The sequence below is a fragment of the Boleophthalmus pectinirostris genome, unplaced genomic scaffold (genome assembly GCF_026225935.1).
Source record: "Boleophthalmus pectinirostris isolate CB_2022bp ecotype Guang Dong unplaced genomic scaffold, ASM2622593v1 HiC_scaffold_17, whole genome shotgun sequence".
NCBI lineage: Eukaryota > Metazoa > Chordata > Actinopteri > Gobiiformes > Gobiidae > Boleophthalmus > Boleophthalmus pectinirostris.
Window position 1 is genome coordinate 34,030,808 of NW_026571115.1, and position 25,938 is coordinate 34,056,745.

General features: G+C 41.6%; 1 protein-coding gene across 1 annotated transcript; it reads right to left on the reverse strand.

The window, feature by feature from the left end:
* Nucleotides 1-508: 508 nt before the first annotated feature.
* On the reverse strand, nt 509-16,013 carry dus1l (dihydrouridine synthase 1-like (S. cerevisiae)). The gene is made up of 14 exons (XM_020927392.2): nt 15,917-16,013; nt 13,574-13,821; nt 13,265-13,373; nt 11,823-11,873; nt 11,636-11,748; nt 11,172-11,254; nt 9,249-9,352; nt 9,018-9,165; nt 8,550-8,646; nt 6,998-7,086; nt 4,876-5,048; nt 4,760-4,797; nt 4,611-4,686; nt 509-3,569 (listed from the first exon to the last, which is right to left on the reverse strand). Exons 2-14 carry the CDS (start codon nt 13,808-13,810, stop codon nt 3,373-3,375), a joined length of 1,515 nt encoding a protein of 504 aa, XP_020783051.2. The 5' UTR covers nt 13,811-13,821; nt 15,917-16,013; the 3' UTR covers nt 509-3,372.
* Between the last annotated feature and the right edge of the window lie 9,925 nt (nt 16,014-25,938).

Here is a 25,938-nt window from a genome sequence, read left to right on the forward strand (position 1 = left end):
AACGTTAAAACCATACTTTGGAAAATTCTTCATGGAGAATTTTGGAGGTTTTGGGCCAAACTGTGGAAGAGTATAGCCAAAGAAACTAAATTTCCATGGAAACAAGCAGGAAAAATCCTCTCTCAAGCTAAATAAGAGTCAGGTTTGTGGAAATGCAATCCCACTTACAGTAAATAAACATAACCACAATTTAAAAAAACAAAAAATGCCATGACATTAATCTATTTTTTGACTAATAAGTTACATATTGTGGCTTTAATATGGGTTACCAAATATTTTATACTCAAAAGACAAAGCATTTCTAGCACAGGTCTTGTTCTAGATTAGACCACCACTGTCATAGATTCCGATTTTTTTGGTGTTTCTGAAATATTTTAACCTTTAAGCAACCATTTTGTTATTTTGTGCATTTGAAAATGAATACATATTGTACTCATAGTTATCAGTGGAGTTTTGAGTAAGTAGGAGCATATCTAAATATAAATAAATAATAAAAACAGACATCAGATTTGTATTTTTATGATCCCATGGTTGAAAAGTACATCTTTAATTCACGTGTACCGTTTTAAAGGCAGTATTTTACAAGAAGGCACAGTCCGTTTTCAAATAAAGCCATAGTCCACTAAAAATAAATAAACTGTACATGTGTAGGACTTTAAAGAGGTTCCTGATTGACTTTGGCAAAAAACAAAAGGTCTCCCAAATAAAAAAATAAAAATAAAAACACAAAAGTTATCCCGAGCAGTGGTAAAACTCCACGTCAAATCTAACAGGTTTGGAGGAGTTGTGTAGCAGCAGATGTGGTGAGTCGTTTTGTCACATGACCAGGAAGAACACTGAGAAAAAGACGTCATATCCACACAGGTTAAAATGACTTGAATTCTGAATCTAAAAGTGCTGGACCTTAGCTGATTTAGAGTTTTGTGAAGAGGACTGGACCGTTCTAAGTGATTAAAAATACAGGGTGTCCAAAAAAAATTTGACATAATTTCGCAGGCCGATAATTTTGGCAATTCTTGTTGAAATAACCTCATATTTTCACCTAATGTACAGAAACAGACCAAGAGTTTATATTTAATGTTTTATTTTTGTTCTGTTTTCAGGTTGAGCCGTTCACTCCCAAAGAGAAGTAATTTTGTGTCTTGGAATCTGCTCGTACACACTCACCCAAGACTGTGCAGCTTCAACGCAAAATTTTGAAAAACTTCACCAACTGGCAAATAAAACTGGACTTGATACCAAAAATGTAAAGAGTTTGGCTGTTTATGCAGGGCTAGAGGATCTGGTAGACCAACATCAACATCAAAAGAGAAGGTCGAGCAAGTTTGTGGAAAACTCTTGCGAAGCCCCAAGAAATCGGTAAGGAGAAACAAGTTTGGAAACCCAGATTCCTCGAATGACGGTTTGACGTACCAGATCCTTTAGCCCTACATAATCACCTTCTTCTTTAAATTTTTGGTATGAAGTTAACATTTGTTTGCCAGCTGGTGAAGTTTTTCCACGTTTTGCACTGAAGGCTGTACAGTCTTAGCCAGGCTGGCGCCACCTAGTGCCTCCGCTCAATTTCATTTCTCTCCAGCGACTGGGTCAGGAATCAGAATACACTAGACGGTTTACAAAAACTCTGGAAGTGTGAGTTCGGGCTCCAGCCAATCAGCGAAAAGTGATATATTCTGTGTTGTCAACGATTCCCGAGATCGAGGATTTAAAGCCGGAATAAAGAGAATGTTTGGTGAATTTTATCAAGGGGAAAGACGTTATTGCCCTTCTTCCTTCGGGATTTGGGAAAAGCTTAATATACCAGTTAGGGATGGGCATGATTAGTCGACTACTCAAGAACTGATCATTAAGAATTTCGTCGGGTACGTTCATTTCTAATTGACAAACCGAATGTAGGTTTTTGGGCGTAGAGACGAGGCTCTGGCACCTCCTTGGAGACACTGTACCTCTCAGTGAGTTCGTTTACATGCACATGTGTATCCCGGTTTCATCATGGTGCATGTAAACACACTATCCTGGTTACTGCAACATAAGGAGCTGCGCTGAACCTGCACACGTACGATCTTTGAAAACATCGCGACACACAGAACAGACTCACCATCAGCAGAACACCCCTCTGTCACAGAAAGAACACTCATATTCCACTGAGTCGTGTCCTTTAGTCCGACAGAAGCTGAATTGCAACAGCGCACAAGAGCGTTTTTTTTCTTCACTTAGTTTATGCAAATTAGCCATGTGGTTTTAAGTTTTGTTTCTGTGAGACTTGCGCAAAGCTGCATTTAACACATTATAATGTCAAACGGGCTGATGTGGCTCTAGAGTGTTTAGGTTTATATGTTGTAAAGTTGAGTTTATTTAAGCAGATTATTAATAGTAATAATAATGATGATACTTATTATATAAAAACGTTAATGATTAATCGAAAATCAATCGGTAATCATCATCGAATGCCCATCCCTATTAGTGGCGCATTACATCTATCACGACCAAATAGCAGCGATTGGTTAAAAGATAAAAAGTACCCGCCTACCGTCGAAATCTAAGGCTGTGAGGTCAGACGGTTTGTACGAAGTGAAACGAAGTGGGTGAGTGTGTGCAGCAGATTCCAAGACACAAAATGACTTTTCTTTGGGACTCAACCTGAAAACAGAACAAAAATAAAACTTTAAATATATAATACTGATCTGTTTCTAGACATTCTGTGAACATTTGAGGTTATTTCATCAAGAATTGCCAAAATTACTGGCCTGCGAAATGAGACTGTGTTTAAGACTGTTTCAGGCAGAAGTGCTTGCTTTGTTCAAAAATTGTTTCGTAAAATAAAAAGTTTTCAAATCAAAACCAATGAACTGAATGATTTTACAGAGCCGGTGTGACTGATGCTACCTGGACTTATTCAGGTGGGACCGGAGTCTTCACACCTTTGCTTTTAAGACTTGTTTAAGTGCTGTTTTAGACACAGTTAAGATCTGTCCGACTCCTCTTTTATTTTTTTCTTTCGCTCAGACTCGCTCGGTCCAGCTGTGACTCCAGTGTTGGGAATCTGCACAGAGACCACGAGTTCACACCGGAACGATTCTTTTATTAAGAAAAAAGGCCGCGCTCACTTCAGACTCCCAAGGTAAAGGAGTCTGAGCTCTTATTAAAACTCTGAATGATTCTGAAAACTTACGCCGTCTGATCTGGAGCTGGACCATGAAGAATCTGAGCCTGGATTTAGTGTTAACCAGATCTAATCCTGGTTTTATGATGATTAAGACTCTTGGTTCAGAATGATCTAAAGCAGGATGTGGACAACTTTTTCAGATGAATGAATGAGTACCAATGGTCATTTTAACCCCTGTAGATTATTTTTTTGTTGCAGTGCAGAGTTCATAGGTTTGTCTGTCCGTTTGAGAGCAGGTGCGGAGGTGAGATCTGGACTGAGGGAGGCGCTGTATTCCTCTCCTGTTCTGTCCTCCTCTGGCTCCTCTCCTCGTCTCCTTCCTCGTCCTTCTTCTCCTCCTCTTCTTCCTCCTCCTCCTCCTGTTTGCGTTTATCTGCTTTGGTCTTGAACTTCAGCCCGTGACCTGAACACAAAATGATACCACAGTTATTCTGGAGTTACAGGGAAAATTACAGAGATGAGAATGGTAGAATGTAATGATGAACACAGTGAACATTTGGAGCTGTACAGATATTTTTCACCACTTTCAAAACTATTTTTTATCTCGGGAATTGTCTCTTCTCTGCTTGTAAACCTGGTGTCCACACTTTTTTAGTTAAAGGGCTAAACGTAGTGTTTTGTGTAGAAGTAAGGCTGTGTAGTTAATGGAATTTTGATTGCGATGGGTGGAGAGTCCCTGCCTCAAGTGTAGGACTTTAAATGTCTCTGGGTCTTGATCACGAGTGAGGGGAGGATGGAGCAGTGATGCGGTCGCTGTGTCGAACCGTTGTGGTGAAAGGCAAAGCTCTCGATTTATCTACGTTCCTCCCCTCACCTACGGTTAGGGATGGGCATGATTAGTCGATTAATTGATCATTAAGAATTTCGTCGATTACGTTCATTTTTACAAGCAACTGAATGTAGGTTTGCTCCACAGTGTGTAGCGTAGAGTGACGCGTCCCTTAGAGATGTAGGTGTTTCCATGGAGCTCAGTCACACGGGATGGAAATGCTCGGGTTGAACCGTTGCTTTCCTTTCACGTTGAGAGTAACAGTTGAGGCTTGGGCATCTGTTCTGGTGTCTCCTAAGGTGCCAGCCACTCAGAAGTGTTCCGGGCAAATGTCCCACTGGGAGGAGGCCCCGGGAAGACCCAGGACAAGCTAGAGGGAACAATGTCTCTGGGCTGGCCTGGGAACGTCTTGGGGTCCCCCTGGAGGAGCTGGAGGAAGTGTCTGGGATGAAGGAAGTCTGGGAATCCCTGCTTAGACTGCTGCCCCTGCGACCCGGCCCCAGATAAGCAAAAGAAAATGGATGGATGTTTTTTTCTATAATCGAGCAGCCCTATGTAGAAGGTGAGAGCTGAGAGCTTTTAGGATTAAATTGACTAAAATCAGTGTTTTTAGGGGCACAGACTCTCTCTCAACAGTTTTCTCTTAAATTTAACACAGACTTTGGAGTAACTCACTCGGACAGTCTGCCACTTCTTTAAAGGCTTTCTTCTTACAGCAGCCGCGACACAGGTTGAACACACATTTGTTTCCCTGCACAAAGAAAAGATTATTATACAGATATTTCAGCTTAAAAATTACACACATCCATGTCTGTCATTCACACCTTTGGGTTTCCACACTGCTCACACTTGACGTACTTTGCTGTGGAGACATAGAGACACACATCAGTGCAAACACAGTAACCGTGAGACGTGGAGGTAACATTAAAGTGACACTGACGTTTTTGTTCGGGGCAGAAGTTTTTGTGGGGGTTCCTGGACCGCTTCTTCTGCTTGTTCTTGGACAGTCCGTCAGGGTTGGAGTTCGGGTCGTCCTCCAGCGCCCTCTTTTTGCCGACGGGCTTTTTCACCTCCGAGGGCTGGCTGTCTCCGTTCACAACCGGGTCCTTGGGCCTGGGGGAGGGGAGTTTGAGAGACTGGGTGTGAGCTTTGGACACGTGAGATGATAATTTTAAACCGGAGCTTCTAAATTCCACGCCCCCCATAAGAAGAAGAAAACATTTTGCACCCCTCCACTCTCTGTCGTGTCTATAAATAGTTTCATTTGTATTCACAAAGTGGGATGAGTCTTGGCAATATTCGGCACGTTTTTGCTGAGAAAACTCAAGCGGTTTATCAGCGTGATTGGGGTGTAATGTCTTTAAGTGACATTTTTAGTCACATCGGTCGTTCAGTTTCCCACCGTAGTCAAACTGAAGCCGAGTGCTATATTTGCTTCGTCATTTCTCCTCATCTTACCTTTCGGAAGACTGACGTTTGTTTCATTATCGCTGTCTTTCTCCACCTTTCTTTACATCCCTGTTAAATATTTTTCCATGGAGTCTCTTGAGGGTTTGTTCACTGCACTTCATATCTCCTTCTCTGTGTTGTTTGTGCGTGTACTTGGTGCAAAAAACCTGACACTATATTGTCAACTATAGAGGCTTTGCACCGTCACGTGTCCCCCATGACACCGGGCACGCTATGCCCTTGACTTCAGTAGGCATTGGAGAAACATGGGCAGGTTTTGTTTTGTATTTGGTTGTTCTAGACGCTCTGAAAGGGATAAAACGATTCGTTTCTTCACTGTTCCTCTGAAAATTACTCATCAGGAGCTCAAACAAGGGAATTATCGAAAAAAGATTATGGCTAAAGAACATAAACCGCAAAGAGATTTCCAATGGTACCATCAAGACACCCGAAGTTTCATCAAGGTATTTGCTATTTAAATTGTTTCATAGCTTATTTAATGAAAGAAGCACATTTACTGAACTAAAATTTCATTAATTTATCCAGGAAAACCCACACTAGTTTACGATTCAACGAACGCTATGATCAACATGGGGCACGAGTCGAAGAGTCTGTGAGCCGAACCTCGAAAGAATCGGCCATGAAAAGATCCTCGCGAACATTAGAAAGATCCGCTCACAAAAAGCGATTAATTCTAGAAGACATAGTTGTGGATAAACAAGACAATAAAGAAAACATGGGTCCTACGACGAGTGACATGTTTATATGTGCGCTGGAAGATACAGTTTCTACTGCCACTCACACTGCAAATGTTTTCTTTTTAAATTTTAGTTCAGTAAATGTGCTTCTCTCATTAAATAAACTATGAAACAATTTAAATAGCAAATACCTTGATGAAAGTGGCATGAGTGTGTCTTGATGGTACCATAGGAAATCTCTTCGCGGTTTATGTTCTCGAGACATAATTCCCGCCTTTTTTTCGATAATTTCCTTGTTTGAGCTCCATGATGAGTCATTTCCAGAGGAACAGTGAAGAAACGAATCGTTTTATCCCGTTCAGAGCATGTAGAACAACCAAATACACAACAAAACCTGCCCATGTTTCTCCGATGCTGCTGAAGTCAATGACATAGTGTGCCCGGTGTCATGGCGGCGTAGCCATGGGGGACACGTGATGGTGCAAAGCCTCTTTTGTCAAGGTTCTGACTTTTTTTCACTGACAAAATTTCCAAATTTTTCCATGAGTTTTTCATGACCTAAAGTGAATTTTCCACGACTTTACAGCACCTACATGTGTAGAATTGATCAGACTTTTAGGGCAAAATATAAAATGTTAACCCTTTCCACTCACCTTATGGTTTGGGATTATAGTTTTTTAGGGTTAGGGGCTTTTAAACAAAAGGCGGATACGTTCGGAAATAATCATAATAGTTTTCAATCTACATGACTTTTCCAGAATTTCCATGACCGTGGGAACCCTGTGTAGTGGATGTGCAATTACACTTTATTCTAGTACGGTAAAAAAAACATGTTCCCTGAGGTCACATGCGCCCCCTGGCATCGCACCACCCCCTGCTATGAGAAGGACTGATTTAAAGAGACGGTAGACTCACGGTGGCCGGACGTAGGGCTGACAGATCCAGTGCGGGAAAGGCAGACCGCTGTCCTTCTCCTCTGCCCCGGCGCAGCGCGAGATCTCCTCCTGAGGACACAGCAGCAGTCACATCAACACACAAGCCCTTCCTGTCACAGCAAGTTAGACGGTGAAGACTACAGTGACGAATGGGGACGAAGGGTTTAAGCCAGCAGGGAAAACACAAGCAGAGACAGCACATTATGAGCTTCTGTAACCATCTGTGTCTGTGTCATCTGCTGGATCAGAGCCACAAACCTCACTCGAATGCATAGTCCTCAGGCAGGTAACATACAAATACAATGTACAAACTCTATAAGGCAGATATAAGACAGACTAAAAGGCAGTACGTGTAGATGAATCATTAAAGCTGATTGGACAAAGCTCCACAACAGAGGACAGAGCTGATATCACCCTGATCTGAGTCTAAGTTTATCTGATGATGATCTGAACAGAAGATGCAAAAGTGGCATCGCGTCTTCACTTTTCATTCCGCATTTAGACGAGCGTTTTTCGAGAAGAAGTCTGCGTGCATACGGTGATGTAAAAGTTTTTGGATTTCAATGGGTATGCATGCCATCCAACATGTTTGTTTCTGTCCCTGTGTTCGATTATCTTCCAACGCCCACTTGGACCTCGGATTTGATGTCACGTCCGAGCTTGAAGTGAGCAGCATGTAGCCTCACCACAACACCGACTATCAAACTCATAGGCAGTGATATAGGTGAGGTAAAGTACTGCAGTAATAAGAGTGACTGAAATTATCATTTAAACCTCCAAAGTGTCTAAATATAATGAAAACACTTATGTTATTAGGTTCTTTTTTTTTCAGACCTAGAGTGTTATTTCATACCTGACAGTTTCGACTGCTCACTAGCGTCTTCCTCAGAGTCACGTGATGTTGCTGTGACGTGTCTGATCAGCTGATTTAAACAGGTTAAACAGACCAGACACGTCACAGCAACATCACGTGACTCTGAGGAAGACGCTAGTGAGCAGTCGAAACTGTCAGGTATGAAATAACACTCTAGGTCTGAAAAACCTAAGAACCTAATAACATAGAATATCGGAAGACCAAATGAATCTCATTGGGCCAATGAAAACACTTCATATTTATACGTCACAGTGGGCAGAGCCATCTTGGCTTCTAACTCGGAATCCTTGCTCGGTCGACTATTTCCACCACCGCAGTCCAAGTCGCGCCGTCCCAGGAAAAGGGGCACATCACAAGTGTCACAAGTCTAAAACTAATTTGGAAAGGATATTCAAACGCAGGGTAAATACTGTATGTATGTGAGATAAACGTGTACGTGACGTGAGTAGATCTGACCAGAGTTTTACGTCTTGGGCTGCGTAGACGGAAACGCTATGCCGGAGTGTATTCAGCTTTTCCACTCTGGAAACTGGTTTCAGATTTTTGCATTTTTAAGCTCCAAAAACGTCGTCACCGTCTAAATGAAAGGCACTTCCGAGACAATAATTTGTAATTTTTACCCGCAAGCGTTTTCCTGTAAACAGGCCCTGAGTCTCACCTGACACCTGAGTTTGAGCTGGTGACTGACTTCAGACAGTCCCTCCACAGTTTTCACTTTGGCCAGCTCCTCCCTCAGGTCCTGGTGGATCTGAAGCCTGCGCACACACACAAACACACACACACACACACACACACCAAACGCATCACACATCCCAAAGTGTGGAACAAGACAAAGCACATCGGTGTAAAATTCATGGGTTATAATCATATGAACATTATTTTAAACCCAAACTAAACTCAATGTCTACAGGCTAAAGTAAGTAAGTAATGTGCTGTGCCAAAATAAGATTGGAGAGCTGATTTAGAGCATAGATTTGATTTGTTTTCGAACCTGGATGTGTGTAAATGTCTCAAAGCTCTCTTATTGTCTTTAGTAAACAGAACAACATAACACACACATAGAAAACACCCATCAGCTACACTCTAATACAGTAAAAGTGCATTAGTATAGAAGCGTGGTACATACGTGTGGTGCCAGAGCTTGAAGAGGTGTGCTCTGATGAAGGACAGGGTGCAGGGCGGGTGCTCCCTGACCACCTGCAGGTACTCCTCCGCCATCTCCCACACGGGGGGACTGCGGCCCTCGAACAGCGCCGGGTTGTGCAGGTTCCCCTCTGACGGACAAAAACACAAGTACATATGAGAATCCTGCCGCTCCAGCCCTGCAGAAGGGACAGGTGAAGTGACAGGGCCGCACCTGCGCTCATGACCCCCTGTACCCCCGTCTCCTGGATGCAGCGCTCCACGTCGCTCATGTGCTGGATGTTCCCGTTGGCAAACACTGGGATCTTCACGGCCTGCCTGTAACAGAGACACACCTGGTGTTTAGGAAATTACGACTGGAACTAGAACCGTCATTTCTGGACTTTGAACCCTGCGGCTTAAACAACGATTCAGCGAAATATATGGACAGGTTATTTGTTTATCAACAGAGTGGATACGTGCGCAGCCTGAGTGCAGAAAGCGCCGCTGTCTGTGCAGTTACCGTGTGATAAAATGAGTTATGATGCTCAACAAAAATTTGTGAGTGGGATACGCCTCAATGTGTGTATGTGTTAAATGCAGGTGAGTGCGTAAAAGACGAGAAGAAACGTCTCAAACTTCAGTAGCTGGACATCCACTCATACCTGATTGAAACACCTATCCCCGCCCCCTGAGAGTCTGAAATCTGCTGAAATCCTACGAGACACTGACATGATACAGACTCCTAGGACAGCGACTCTTTTTGCAGGAGACATGCGCAGTAGAGCGTCAAGTGCCGTAGTCTGATAATTCTGTCGTAATGCAGTTGATTTTACTGCCGTGTTACAGGCACTGCTCAGAAAAAGGATGCACTGGTATTTAATTAAAAATTCTAATGAAAAATCTTTCTGTGTAAATATCTCCAGTTACAACATGGACACCTGTGGCTTTACACAGTATGTACCATATTTTTCAGACTATAAGTTGCACTTTTTTCATGGTTTGGGTGTTTCCTGCGACTTATACTCCAGTGCGGCTTGTATATTAAAATTTTCACACTGACAACCGCGAGAGGGCGTTCAAAGCTTGTGTGTCAGTATAGGCTGCTCCTGTTCCTCCTGTACCACCGCCACTTCATGCCCTACTGCGCATGTCTCCTGCAAAAAAAAACGCTGTCCTGCTGCAAGTCGTGAAATATTCAGCCGGAAACAGTAATCAAGCAGACGAAAGAAAGTCTGGAGTGAGTGAGAAACTTGTGACACCGGGAGGGTGCACCATGCAATTTTCCTGGAAGTCACTGCATGGATCGACAAAGCCTGGACTTCATTGACAAGTTTCTCCCAAAGAGTGTATGTTTTTTTTCTTCTTGATTACACATTATTTGGCTGGTGCGGCTTATACTCCGGAGCGACTTATAGTCCGAAAAATATGGTACACATGTTTTTCTTTTAAAATGTAGTTGAAGCGGCATATATTAAGGTGCGCTCAATAGTCCGGAAATTATGGTACTGTATTTCCCGGGCTATTAGGCGCTCTGGATTATAAGGCGCACTGTCATTAAATGGTCTATTTTTTAACTTTTTTCACAAATAAACCGCACCGGACTTTAAACGAAACACAACAGTGTGATGGGTCAGTGGGACTTTGTTTGTGGCGTCCACGGTGACTCTGGGCTTTGTTCAGTTGTGGCGTGTAGGGAGGGTGCTGTCTGGGACCGCTGGATTGTCGGCGTGTTCGCAGTGACTCAGTTGTTCAGTCGTGTCTAGAAGTGGCCCGTTGCGCTCGCTTTTTCGGTTCGTTCCTCCGTTCCGTTCCTCGTCGGCGTGGAGTGATGAGTGTGTCTGTGGGTGTTTTTCGCTGTGCGGTCGCTGTCTGCTCCGTGTGTGTTTGCGTGTTCTGCGGGTGGTGCGGCTTTGTAGTTTACTGAAGTCGTACTGGGACACCTGAGTGGATTCGTGTATGGGGCGCTCTGGATTGTGGGGCTTAAAAGCGCGCGCTATAGCCCGGAAAATATGGTACTTAAATTTGGGGCACCAGACTTTTTTAAAGCGTACATTTTGTGTTTACCTCAAAAAAGTATATAACATAAATGAGACCACTGCATTAATGAAGTACTTTTATACCTCGTTGTAAACATGAGCATGTAAACGTGTCTCACCGCACGGCCTTGATGTGCTCCCAGCTGGCGATCCCCGTGTGAGCTCCTTTCTGGTCTTTGGTTCTGCCGTGCACCGTCAGCAGCTGAAACAACGACACACGAACATTACACATGACAGAAACACTCAACATGTATTTTTACTTTATGTTGAAAAGTAAAAAGCTCTGAGTAAAAAGTCCACCCCCCGTTTGTCTCAGCAATATTCATTATCAAATTCTGAGACATCCAGGAAGTTTTTCATGAATTAATTCTATACAGGATTGTTATTGCTTTCCTAAAATGTTCCACAGTAAGGCATTTAACTACGGTGACAAACAAGTGACGCCACTAGGCCAAGTTACGGGTCAGATCTATGGAGAAAGGATGTCCCAATCACAATAAGAATGTTTTTTCCAAGGTGATTTTGTCTAATTTAAGTCAGAAAAGTCCAAGTTGGTTGCTGTGACATCGAAGCAGCGGAATACCTGACATCCGGCCTTCTCCAGCATCTGCGCGTACCGGACCGTCTTCTCCATGTCCTCGAACACTCGGATCTTACACGTGACGGGCACAGACAGCTTCTCGTGGGCCAACTTCACTGGAGACCACAAAGAGTAAGTTCATATGAGCTTTGACAAATGTTCATAAAGTTTATTTTATGTTTCTACTCACCCATTTTCTCCAGCAGCTCCCACTCATCCTGCAGGAAAACTCCATAGTGACCTGTAATGGAATAAAAATATAAAAATCAAAGAGCATTTTTACAGTGCACAGGTGGTGAAAGCAGTTAAGCAGCATTATGTTTTAACTCAAAACTTGTTTACGAACCAAATCATGTACATTTGTTACAGAATAGCTTGGTCATGGCATTTGATTCAGGAATAATTCTGAATATTTTGCTAAGAGATTCACTTTGCCATTTGATGTGGGTCCAAAACTCGACTTGACTTTTAACTGGAACCCGGAAACACAAGAGTCTCACCTATTTTAGCCTCTCTCCATCGGCTTCCAGTGTGTTTTAGAATCAGTTTTAAAATTGTTTTATTTACTTTTAAGTGTTTTTATGGCGGGTTCTTCTAAATCCGAGGCCATGGTTCTCGACCGGAAAAAGGCGTCTTGTCCTCTCCGGGTGGGTGGAGAGTCCCTGCCTCAAGTGGAGGAGTTCAAGTATCTCGGGGTCTTGTTCACGAGTGAGGGGAGGACGGAGTGTGAGATTGACAGGTGGATCGGTGCAGCGTTGGCAGTGATGCGGTCGCTGTATCGGACCGTTGTGGTGAAGAGGGAGCTGAGCCCAAAGGTGAAGATCTCGATTTACCGGTCAGTCTTTGTTCCTACTCTCACCTCTGGTCATGAGCTCTGGGTAATGATCGAATGGATGAGATCGCAGATTCAAGCGCTCGAAATGAGTTTCCTCCGCAGGGTGTCTGGGCGCTCCCTTAGAGATAGGGTGAGGAGCTCAGTCACACGGGTGGAGCTCGGAGTAGAGCCGCTGCTCCTACACGTCGAGAGGAGCCAGTTGAGGTGGCTCAGGCATCTGCTCCGGATGCCTCCTGGACGCCTCCCTTGGGAGGTGTTCCGGGCATGTCCCACCGGGAGGAGGCCTCGAGGAAGACCCAGGACACGCTGGAGGGACTATGTCTCTCGGCTGGCTTGGGAACGCCTCAGGGTCCACCCGGAGGAGCTGGAAGACGTGTCTGGGGTGAAGGAAATCTGGGAGTCCCTGCTTAGACTGCTGCTCCCGTGACCCGACCCCGGATAAGCGGAAGAACATGGATGGATGGATGTTTTTATGGCTTTGCGCCCTCCTGCCTCGATGACCTGTTCACCTTTACGCTCCCTCTCGCACTCTCAGGTGAGGTTCTGCTGTCTGGACTCTGCTGCATGTGTAGATATCATTGACTGAAAACCTGTAAACGTGACTTAGGCAATTATCCTATAAGGCTAATGATGTGGTCTAAATAAAAATACCTCAGTTTGCAAAAGTTATTGGTGGTAAAAGTTCAGATGAGGTTTGAACAGCACCCCATGAGACACAAGAGAGAGAGGTGACCTGATGTTCTTTACAGTATTCTACCACAGAGCGCACAGTACTAGGCGCATGCAGATGGTGGTACCTCTCTTGGCGATCATCTGAGGACAGCCCAGGTTGAGGTCGATGGCGTCGCAGTAGTCCTGAGCCAGCAGAGCCGCCTGGACAAACACCTCCGGGTCGTTGGCACAGAACTGCAGCACACAATAACAGTCAAGAATACCACTGAAAATATGAGATGTTTAAAAGAGTAACTACAATCAGGGGTCTAAACCTGCAGATAGAAGATAAGTGTTTTTTCTCATTCTTAGTATATGAACAGGCCTTGTTATCAGTAAAAGTTTTAAACATATTTCATTTCTATCCATTTTGCCCACCCCTCTGTTCCTCTGACCTGTGTGATGAGGGGCCGGTCCTCCGTGCACACTTCGTTGTACAGGTTCTCCCTCCTGTAGTTGGCGTCGCGCACAAACACCTGGGCGTGGAACATGGGCGTGTAGCAGAGCTGTGCCCCGTGCCTCCGGCTCAGCAGACGCCAGGCCAGCTCGCTCTGGTCCACCATGGGAGCCACCACGAAGCGCGCCTCCTTCAGCGTCTTACTCCAGAACTCGAAGCCCTGCAGTTTGGGCATGGCCTCCACAGCTGAGCAGGAGACAAGGGGGTTTGGTGAATGCACAATCTGGATTATTCAGGTCATAATTAGGGCTGGGTATCACTAAGAAGCTGCTGATACGATACATACCTCAATACAGTGGACTTTCAGTTCGATATGATGTATTTTAAGTTGATTTGATATGGTTCAATAAAAAATTAAAGCCTAAATCATGGCTGTGATACTAAAAGTCTTTGTTAAACCACTTCTTGTGCAAAGTTCATATGAAACACAAACATTTTAATCATCAAAACAGTGAAAATGGCAAATGTGTCGCATAAATGAGTTTCCTTTCTCTGAACAAGCAACAAAACTGTAGCTCTGTAAGAAAATAATTTTGTTAAATTTATCTAAAAATACTCTTGGTGATATATCGATACAGCAGCCCACAATATCGATACTGTATCATCACATTAAACAATACGATATATCAATATTTCAATATTTTTGCACACACCTAGTCACATTTATATGAACTGGAAAATAATATTGGGACATTCTGAGAAATTGGTGCCTGTTCTGCCACAAAGAAATGAACGTTCATATTATTTATAGTACATTTTTAAATGTCAATTATTTCATAATACTGTTCAGACTGTTCTCTGCTATATTAAGAGTGACCGGATTTGTACAATCAAAAACTGGGACACTTCTGGTTTGTGGTGGTTGGTAATAATAAAATTGCGAATCGAGTGAGTAATTAAGGAAAATTGTTCCGCACTTGGCCCATTTATGTGTAACACGTGAGTCAGCATAGTCACATTTTCCTTGTGTTTTGGTTATTTTTAAGCAGTTTTTCAGTATTTTACTTAAACAAATGACAATTTATGCCTCTTTTGACTGTTGTCAAGTCAAGTATGAATTTTGTCAAAAATAGAGACACCTGGGATATTTTTTCTGCTGGGACAAGGGACTGTAAATAGAGACGTCTGGTCACCCTATGCCAGACATGTCAAACTCAGGCCCGGGGGCCATATAATTATATTTGACCCGCGAGATCATATCAAATATGTATTAGAGCTGGTCCGCCAGCTACAGATAGACTATAGAGACATTATTTATTCAAAACTTTGTTATAATTTTATATTTTGCTTGTTCTGGAGTCAGCGTTCAAGCAAAAACTATTATTAAACATTTATTTTAATAAGAAAAGGTTTAACAGTATATATCTCGAAGAGAAAACATGCAGATGTTGTTGAAATATTTCAGTAAATGTTTAGTCCCACAACTTTAATTTTAGCCTCTGTGAATTTGAGTTTGACACCCCTGCCCTATTCTATATTCAATCTTAAATAAATGTAAATATTTAGACAATGAAAATAAAAATAAATAAAAAACAGATGGCTTTACATGTAATCTCAATGTTTGAAAAGGTTTAAGTTATAAAAGTCAACTACTTTCTTATTAAATACATTTAATTTTATATCTTTTTTGGCACAGTTCTTTTCTTTCTCTTTTTAGTTCTCTTCTTTAATCTGCTTATGTCATATTATCATTCACAAATTTAATAAAGCTGATCAATAATAATAGTGATTTATAAGACAATATGAATGAAAAGAAAAATTAAGAAGTATGAAATTATCAAATAACAAGTTCAGTGTTCTGTTGTTCTGTCAGTTAACCTATGCAAAATAATAAAGATCCACAAGCTTTACATCTGACCAAGTGGTGACATGTGATGAAAAAATACGTTTTTAAATACAAAAAATATATAAATAAATATGAAAACAACAAGAATACTGGTCACACTTTTGGCTTACATATTGAATTACAGCGTACAAGTTATTTTTTATCACTCTTTGGACTTCAAAACACATTATAATGAAGAATATATATAGTTTAATAGTTAAAATAGTTAAAAATCTTTTGAGGGATTAATATTATTTAAAATGTCAGCAGCTTCTTCAGCCTCAGACAGTTGTGAGGCTAATGCTAATGAGCTAGCCGTGCGGCACATGATTGACAGAACTACAACTACCACAAGCGCACGCGTACGTCCCATCTACGTCTGCGCCTCAGGGACGCGTGGAGCCGCTGTTGACTTTCGGCACGGATCAAGAACTGTTTAATAATCGGTCAATTTACCTGTAATTTTGGAGATTTTTGAAGAAGATTTTGGCGGAACACTTTGTGACTTTGTGCAGCGATCAAACAGGTCCGGAGAGAAACACGCGCCGGCCGGTTCGTTCGGACCGTTTTGGGTTTTGCAGTTGGACTTCCTTTGTCGCCCTCAAGCGTTGTTATTATTAATAATTATTATAATTATTATTTAGTTATTGTTATTCATTAATATTTTGTTATTGTCATTGTTATTATTCATATTTTTATATTATTATCAAGCGTTGTTATTATTAATTATTATTTAGTTATTGTTATTCATTCATAGTTTTGTCATTGTTAATTATTTTTGTTATTGTCATTGTTATTATTTATATTTTTGTTATTATTATCAAGCGTTGTTATTATTAATTATTATTATTATTTAGTTATTGTTATTCATTCATATTTTGTCATTGTTAATTATTTTGTTATTGTCATTGTTATTATTCATATTTTTGTTATTATTATCAGGCGTTATTATTATTAATGATTATTTAATTATTGTTATTCATTCATATTTTGTTATTGTTAATTATTTTGTTATTCATATTTTTTGTTATTATTATCAAGCATTGTTATTATTAAATTACACTCACTACCTAATGCTGTATTGCTGTAAAACTATCAGAGTAAAGTAGCTAAAAAATTTATTCAAGAATAACGTTACTTCAAATTATATTATTCAAGTACAATGCAGTGGACCAAAAAATTACTCATGAACAGTAGGCCAAACTGTGGGAAAGAAATATCTTTTCTTATGATTTAAAGTTAAGGTGACCAGACGTTCCTATTAATCCGAGCAAATACCAATGATAACCGAGCAGTATGTGGAGTGTTTTGCTCAAGAACACTGGCTGCATCCAAAATCAGGGATCAAACTTACATCCTTTGAGTGAGTGAATTGGTCACATGACTGTGTCCCTCCAGTTAGTTCCTGTATATTGCAGCTCAAACTCTGCTCTTGATAATAGCTTTGTTAAAGATGCACTATGTGTCTTTTTGTGGTAGGGGCCTGTCACCAGTTGGATGTAAACACTGTTCTCTAGTAGTCGCTGTATCGGACCGTTGTGGTGAAGAGGGAGCTGAGCTGAAAGACAAAGCTCTCGATTTACCGACAATCTACGTTCCTCCCCTCACGTCTGGTCATGAGCTCTGGGTAGTGATCGCAAGGACGAGATCACAGATACAAGTGGCTGAAATTAGTTTCCTCCGCAGGGTGTCTGTGCGCTCCCTTAGAGATAGGGTGAGGAGCTCAGTCACAGCGGGAGGAGCTCGGAGTAGAGCCGCTGCTCCTCCACGTCGAAAGGAGCAGTTGAGGTGGCTCGGGCATCTGTTCCATATGCCTCCTTTAGGTGGTATTCTGGGCATGTCCAACCAGGAGGAGGTCCCCGGGGGAAGACCCAGGACACGCTGGAGGGACTATGTCTCTGGGCTGGCCTGGGAACGCCTTGGGTCTGCCTGGAGGAGGAGGTGGAGGAAGTGTCTGGAGTGAAGGAAGTCTGGGAGTCCTTGCTTAGACCCCCCTGCGACCCGGCCCCGGATAAGTGGAAGAAAATGGATGGATAGATGTTCCCCAGTAGAGCATTATGCATCTTTTTTACGTTTATTCAATTTCAAATGTTTTTATCAGCTGCCTCTGTGGTAAAACCTCTATGGGTAAAACAAGCGGGGCTTTAAAAACACATATTGCAGAGCAGAGGAGCACAATCATATGTAAAAACATGAACTATCAACAGTGGTAGCTCATTTTATAGATTTCAACCATCCTACTACTTCCTTAAAATGTATTGGCACTGAACACAAAAGTGCCCCCTAGAGGTCAGAATCTGGAAATGCTCCTGTCAAAAAGAGAACACTTCTGGATTCACTAACTTAAGACTCTTGCCCTTCACAGACCTTTTTTTTTTTTTTTTGTCATTCACTTTTTATTGGATTTTCATCTTGTATAAAGACACACATAAAAAAATAGACATTCAAATGGTAAGAACAAAACAAGACAAGACCTGGGGGTAGATATACGCCCTTCACAGACTTAATGTTGACTTTGACCTAAGATGTTTTTTGTGATGTTTTCAAACAATTTTTTGTATTTGATGAGAATGTTTTTATGTAAATATCTTTTCTTGTTGTATGAGCACCTGGGCAGGCAACCATTTTGTAAACTGCGGTCCAAAGCAAAAAAAAAAAGATCTGACGAAGGCTTTTTGCTGAAACGTTATTTAAAAATAAAAAAACAGCTTTGGGACATCGGGCGTCTGAGTGTGCTGTGCATTTTTCTCACTTTTAAGTTGCTGTTCCTTGCATTTGCGCCTCTACAAGAACTTTGGTGTGCTTTCTGTTTCATTTAATTGTTTAGAAATGTCACTTTTTTGACTGTGAGCAGGTTTGCCGCTCCACAGATCTCACCCATAACTTCACTTAGTCTGGGATTCTCACCTGGCAGCTTGTTTCCGTGGAGATAGACACGTTTAATGCCGTACTGCAACACATTAAAGTACCTATGACTTTATCACTGATTTAAGCTCATTAGATTTTAAATTTTAAAAACATTTTTTTCCCCAATTTGGCAATTTTATAGGTTTCAAATTTTACTTTCTGATGACCATCTTCTTCACCGGGGCAAGACTCTTCTAATGTACACAGAAATCATAATTTAACAAATAAAAATACAAGAAAACACCTTTATTTTTTGTTGAAATAATGTTTAAAATGTCGGTGTTTCTTGAGTGTAGAATGTGACAAACTTTTGGAAAGATTTTTTCCCAGTGTGACGTCATCAATGTGTTTTATTTGTCATTTTAAACACGTTTTTATTTCCAAATTTCTTCACAAATTGTTTCTTGATTGGTGTAAAAGTATAATGTATATTTACAGCAGGTATTATCTGGGCAAATTAGTCAAAATTAGAGAATCACCAGGACCTGCCATGTGTGTATTTTCGTATTTTGGTGAAATTTCTGAATATTTTACTTCAGTATGATTCTGATCCCAAAAGTTTTTCAAATGTCATTCTTATATAAACACAGAATACCATTCATTTTTCATTTTTCCTTCTTTCTCTTCAAATTCTCGGTTTCTAAATCTGACAAATACGCGCCGACACCTCCTCATATCACACACATGTCGTCTCCATGGTTACTGACAGACCCGCATCTCGTCCTTCTGCGGCGTCGAAAAAATAAAATCAAAATAACAAAAAATCCCAAATCAGACCGAAATCACGAGCGGGACTCCACTGCAAATCCAGAGCATAAATATTTATTTAAAAATATATTAAATTTCCGTACATTCTGGGCGTTACACAAACAGTCAGGACAGTACAAAGCAGGTGGTAACAGAAAAACATCGAGCTTCCAATTTCAACAATTTTTCACAATTTTTCACCGTTTTGTCTGCGGAACCGTTTGTAACATGTGTTGTACTTTCTTGTGCTACCAGTAACAGACAGTTTAAGACTTTTGAAAGAGGAGTCGCGTTTGTTTTTATAGACCGATTACAATATTCACACGGTATATCCTTCTAACAAGCCACAAAACTGGAAGACAAAGACCAGTGAGGTATGGAAAAACTAGAGGATTCATCGCCATGGTAACGTATAGTAAAAGGTATCCAGCGGCCATTTTGTGACTGTAAGATTCTACTTTTGTTGTTGGCTTTTTTTTTTTGCTGACTTTGTTGATTTGACGTTTTTGTCGTGCTTTAACTAACGTCCATGTTAAACCATATTCATGAATACAATTTCTGAACAAAGCAACACTGTGTAACTTTCTGGAGGTGGAACGTCACAATCCGTGTGTCATTCGTTCATTTGTTTTTCAAAATAAAATAAAAATAAGAAAACTAAAAAATAACTGTTTTCTTCATTATTTGTCTCCAAAACCAAAACGAAAAAACGGATAACGTTTCTGTGACTTAAACTGCAATGCTGAACTGAACCAGGACTGAACCAGGTCCAACCAGACCAGAACCAGACCGGGACTGAGACCAGGATTTAGACCAGGACCAGACCAAGACTGAGTCCGGGACCAGGACCAGGACTGAGACCGGGCCTGAGACCAGGACCAGACCAGGACTGAGGCTGGGACCAGACCAGGACCAGGCCGTGATTTGAGACTGGGACTGAGACCGAGACTGAGACCGGGAACATGACCAGGACTGAGACCGGGACTGAGACTGGGAGGGAGGCGCCCAGGAGATGCCCGAGCCACCTCAGCTGCTCCTCTCGACGTGGAGGAGCAGCGGCTCTACTCTGAGCTCCTCCCGTGTGACTGAGCTCCTCACCCGATCTCTAAGGGAGCGCCCAGACACCCTGCGAAGGAAACTCATTTTGACCGCTTGTATCCGCGATCTCGTCCTTTCGGTCATTACCCAGAGCTCATGACCATAGGTGAGGGGAGGAACGAAGACTGACCAGTAAATCGAGAGCTTTGCCTTTGGGCTCAGCTCCCTCTTCACCACAACAGTTCGATACAGCGACTGCATCACTGCCGACACTGCACCAATCTTCTTATATATTTTAACTAACTGGGTTCTTTTTAAAGACAATACAGTAAAGCGTACTTAACTTGTTGACATGTTTTGGCTGCTCGCTGCAAGCCATCTTCAGAACTGTCCAACTTTACTGTATTGTCTTTAAGAAGAACCCAAGAAGTTAAAGCTCCCATATGTGTCACTTTTAATCAATGCCATTTCTCGCCCTGTTCTTCGATTATTTTCTAATAGAATCTGATCTTCTTACAGTCACAAGATGGCTGCGGCAATTCCCACGGCGACAGTATCCACGGTTCCTCTAGTTTTATTTAATTATACCTCATTACAAAAACCATTGCAGCCGGACACGTGCTGAAGCGATGACTTTACGACGGAACAGCGCCACGGTCACTCGTAGTGGCAGAGCTCGGTTACTGCACTTACACCACACACTGCACACTGGACAGGACGACGCAGCTGATAGGTCCGTGAGTTATTATGGGCGGGGCTAAAGCGGACATCGACTTAACCATAACCTGTAAACCACGACTGACGGACACTCCATGCACCACGGGACTTTTAGCGGGAAGACGGGAGAAGTTTTGGTCACACCCGGTATCACGTGGTCCTCGAGGTTTGGTCCGGAATCGGCTCTGCGCACGTCGAAATAAACGTTAAGACTACCTGATTGTCTTTAAAAGTGAAAAATAAAATGGCAACTTCATGATTGAATTACTTATTGGAATGTAAATGTGATTAAATATTTGGATTTTTAGAAATTGACTCTACCAAGGCACGATTTAAAAGTGATATGATGCAGTTTTGGTTTATTTTTAGATTGTTTACAGTAATGATGAAGCGGCTTTATGACCAGTGTGGGCAAGAATAGTACTTTTGAGTAACTCTACTAATATTGTCATATATTTACAGCATGAAGAACAGTTCAATGAGCTCTATTTTTACGTCACAAACCAGGAAAACGTTTGGAAACATGCGATGACAACTTGTGTGTGTTCTGTTCACTGTAGTAAGTCTGACAAAAACTAGGAAAAATGAGGAAAAAGGTCCAGTTTTCAGTCACGTTCGGCGAATCAACAATTACAACCACACCTCAGTTTTCATCGTTTCCCCGCCAGTGTTGGGAGTAAAGCGTTATAAAAGTAATGAAGTGGTGGGTTCTTCGTTTTTCTTCATACAAATTCACTAAAATCACCGCGATATCAGCAGCGGTGAAACGCCATCGTTACGGTTCTGAATGTCGGGACGGGCCCGGAGGTGCGGTCGTTTTGCCCGCGGTCACTCAACGGTCTACGCGGGCACAAGGGCCGACGCAGAACTCCACGCTCCACGGTGTGAACTGCAGCTGACGCCCGATCGTGCTTTGAGGAAACACTGCTCCACAGGCTCAGGGTTCTCTCAGGGGTGGAACTAGATTCAAAGTCCTAGTCCAAGAGTAGTCCTGGTTTGGTACTGGTTTAGTCCAGGTTTAGACGTAGTTTATACCTGGTTTAGTCCTGGTTTAGACCTGGTTTAGTCCTGGTTTAGTACTGGTTTAGACCTGGTTTAAACATGGTTTAGACCTGGTTTAGTCCTGGTTTAGACCTTGTTTAGACCTGGTTTAGACCTGGTTTAGTCCTGGTTTAGACCTGGTTTAGTCCTGGTTCAGATCTGGTTTAGAGCTGGTTTAGACCTGGTTTAGTTCCTGGTTTAGACTTGGTTTAGACCTGGTTTAGACCTGGTTTAGACCTAGTTTAGTCCTGGTTTGGTGCTGGTTTAGACCTGGTTTAGACCTGGTTTAGACCTGGTTTAGACCTGGTTTAGTCCTGGTTTAGACCTGGTTTAGACCTGGTTTAGACCTGGTTTAGACCTGGTTTAGTCCTGGTTTAGACCTGGTTTAGACCTGGTTTAGTCCTGGTTTAGACCTGTTTAGACCTGTTTAGCCTGGTTTAGACCTGGTTTTAGTCCTGGTTTCCTGGTTTAGACCTGGTTTAGTTTAGACCTGGTTTAGACTGAGTCCTGGTTTAGACCTGGTTTAGACCTGGTTTAGACCTGGTTTAGTCCTGGTTTAGACCTGGTTTAGACCTGGTTTAGTCCTGGTTTAGACCTGGTTTAGACCTGGTTTAGTCCTGGTTTAGAGCTGATTTAGTCCTGGTTTAGTCCTGGTTTAGTCCTGGTTTAGACCTGGTTTAGACTGGTTTAGACTGGTTTAGTTTTAGACCTGGTTTAGTCCTGGTTTAGTCCTGGTTTAGTCCTGGTTGGTTTAGTCCTGGTTTTAGTCCTGGTTTAGACCTGGTTTAGTTAGTCCTGGTTTAGTCCTGGTTTAGACCTGGTTTAGTCCTGGTTTAGACCTGGTTTAGTCTGGTTTAGACCTGGTTTAGACCTGGTTAGTCCTGGTTTAGTCCTGGTTTAGTCCTGGTTTAGTCCTGGTTTAGTCCTGGTTTAGTACTGGTTTAGTATTGGTTTACCTGATTCAATCCATATACGGCGCAAAAGTCCAGCATCTTCGCACAGTTATTTTGGTGCGAGTAATATTAAGTGATTAAAAGTGCTGTAATAGTTGTGTAATGCCTCAAATTTTAAACAAAGTCATATTCAAATGTAACAAATTACTTTGAAATGACAATAACAAGTCATAAATAACACTTTACAGTTTTGAAATAACTTGCCCAACAATGTTCCTCACTGACACACTGGGTTCATGCGATTAAAAGAGACGAGGCAAGATGAGAAGAGACGATTCCGAACAGCTCATACGTCTGCAGTCTTCATTTTACCACGACACCGGAAGTTGTCATCGCATCTTTCCAAACGTCTTTCTGGTTTGTGACATGAATAAGCAAATCCCATCGTGTTTTTATTCTATCAGATTATGTAACTTCATGTGAAAACGCTGAATCCATCTGTATTCTTCCCAACACTGTTTGTAATGCAACGGAACAAAACATCTACTTGTAGACATAACACAATATTAATCCCACTGTGTAGAGCCACATCTGTGTGAGGACAGCTGGGGCAGTGTGTGTGTGTGTGTGTTTGAGAATATGAAAACCAGGCAGATCAGATTTTGGTCCCATGTCAGAAGTTGTGTTGAAGTTTGGCCATTTGGTCGTTATTTTCATATATGGTGTGTCATGTTGAAGTGAATTTCGTGCTCATTGTTCTGTTGGATTAATTCAGAATAAAGTGGCGATCGTTATGGGATTACTACGGAAGCCAAGAGGGGTCATAACAAACGTAAACACCGCAACCAACAAATACAAATGCGACAACACAACAAAAAGCCTCAACACACCAAAAAAAGCCACAACGGAAATGACCGCGGGACTCTATTTTAATGCAAATGCTGTAAGAAATGCAAACGCCACAACACAAACGCAAATGCCGCAACACATTAAAAAGCCACAACACATCAAAAAGCCACAACGGAAGTGACCGCGGGACTCTGTTTTCCGACAGACCGATCAAGCGGCAGGTGAAGAAGAAGAACTACAACGTGAAAAGTAAAGGAACGGAGAAGTTGGAAACGTAAGTAAAAGTAATTTATTGTTTTATCATTATTCGTTTCACGTTGTAGTTCTTCTTCTTCACTTGCCGCTTGATCGGTCCATCAGAAAATAGAGTCCCGCGGTCACTTCCGTTGTGGCTTTTTGATGTGTTGTGGCTTTTTAATGTGTTGCGGCATTTACATTTGTGTTGTGCCGTTTGTATTTGTTGCGGCGTTTGCATTAATATAGAGTCCCGCGGTCATTTCAGTTGTGGCTTTTTTTGGTGTGTTGTGGCTTTTTGTTGTGTTTGTTGTGACCCCTCTCGGCTTCCGTAGATTACAAACGGTCATATGGTCAATTTCAGTTAAGAACGAAAAACTATAAAATGGGAAAACAGTTTGTTATTTCAGTTTTCAGTTTTAGTGTCAAACAAAAAAACAGATTTCGAGCTCTTTTTCCAATATTTCATTTAAAGTTAATTTCACCCATCAAAAAACAGTCATCAAGCCAATTTCAATTTTGATATTTTATTCTCTCTGGAAGTTTTATTCGCCCTGGAAGTTCTGCTGCTTATTAAGGACTTGCGTGAAAAATCTTTGCAATTTTGTGAACAAACATGTCATCTTCTAGGATGAGCTGCAAAATGTATTTGACCAAATAAACTTTGTCCAGTTGACAAACTGAATTTCTCCTTTGAATCTTCTTTTATAGCGATTTCGTGTCTTAAAAAGTTATTGCTGAACTTCATGATGAGAAACGGGAAGCAGCGATAAACTCTCCTTTGTTCAGACACCATAAAACTATAATAAAATCTTTTAAAATTGTTATTATAGATCCATGGTTGACACTGAAGCAGCAGGACTTGCAGGGCAAATAAAACAGAGAGAATAAAATAATGGATAATGATTCGTTTTTTCAGTTTTCGTGTTTAAACAAATAATGGAAAAATGGATAACAACCGATTCCTGTTTTCGTGACTTAAACTGCGATGAACCAGGACTAAATCAGGACTAAAACAGGATTAAAACAGGACTAAAACAGGACTGAACAGGTCTAAACCAGCTCTAAACCAGAACTGAACCAGGACTAAGCCAAGTTTCAGTCCCGGTCTGGTCCTGGTCTGAGTCCTGGTCTCAGTCCTGGTCTGGTCCCAGTCCGGTCCCGGTTTCCTGATCACCCGACAGTCCCAACACTCCAGGCTAAGTCCTGGACCAGGACCAGTGATAAACTCTCCTTTGTTTAGACACCATAAAACTATTAATACAATCTTCTAAAATTGTAGTACAGAGTTTCTCAATGCAGTGTTTGCATGTGTGTATTTACATTTTTAAGGCTGTCAAATCAAATTTACATTTATATATTTTCTAATCCCTTCCCATATCTTTCATTCATTTGTTTTTGGCAACCCCAAAATGTGTTACATTATACAAACATTTACATACACATATATTTTAACATTGTCCAACAGTATGATGAAATAAACTTTAAATTAAATATTGGAAATAGAGGTTGAAACCTGTTTTTTTGTTTGACACTAAAACGAAATAATGAAAAAACAAACTGTTTTCCCATTTTACCGTTTGTCGTTCTTAATTGAAATTCAAAAGAACGAACGGTACACGGACCAGATACTACATCGCTCACACATCGATTCAGGAGGAATGTTAGAGCCGGACGCGGGTGAATACCGGGTGTGAACATGCGACTTCTGTCCAGCACGAAGCCTGAGCACAAGCTGAAATGTATGGCTCAAATGATCCTCACCAGGACTCCCTCAGAGCTGCTTTTACACGCTCTGAGGGACAGACGCACGAAAACACTTTTAGTTTCAATAAAACAGCAAGATTTTTTTAACTTCATATCTGCGTGGTGCCCACCCCTCACACCTTTACCTGTGCACTTCTCCCCAAACAGCAGCTTTATTAGAATCCTAAAGAGGGTCTCCGCTGCTCACAGTAAAGACTATGCATTCAAGTTTTCATTTATATCATATTTGTGCATCTATTTTTAACACATTTCCTAACAAAATAGTGCATCTATATATATATCTAA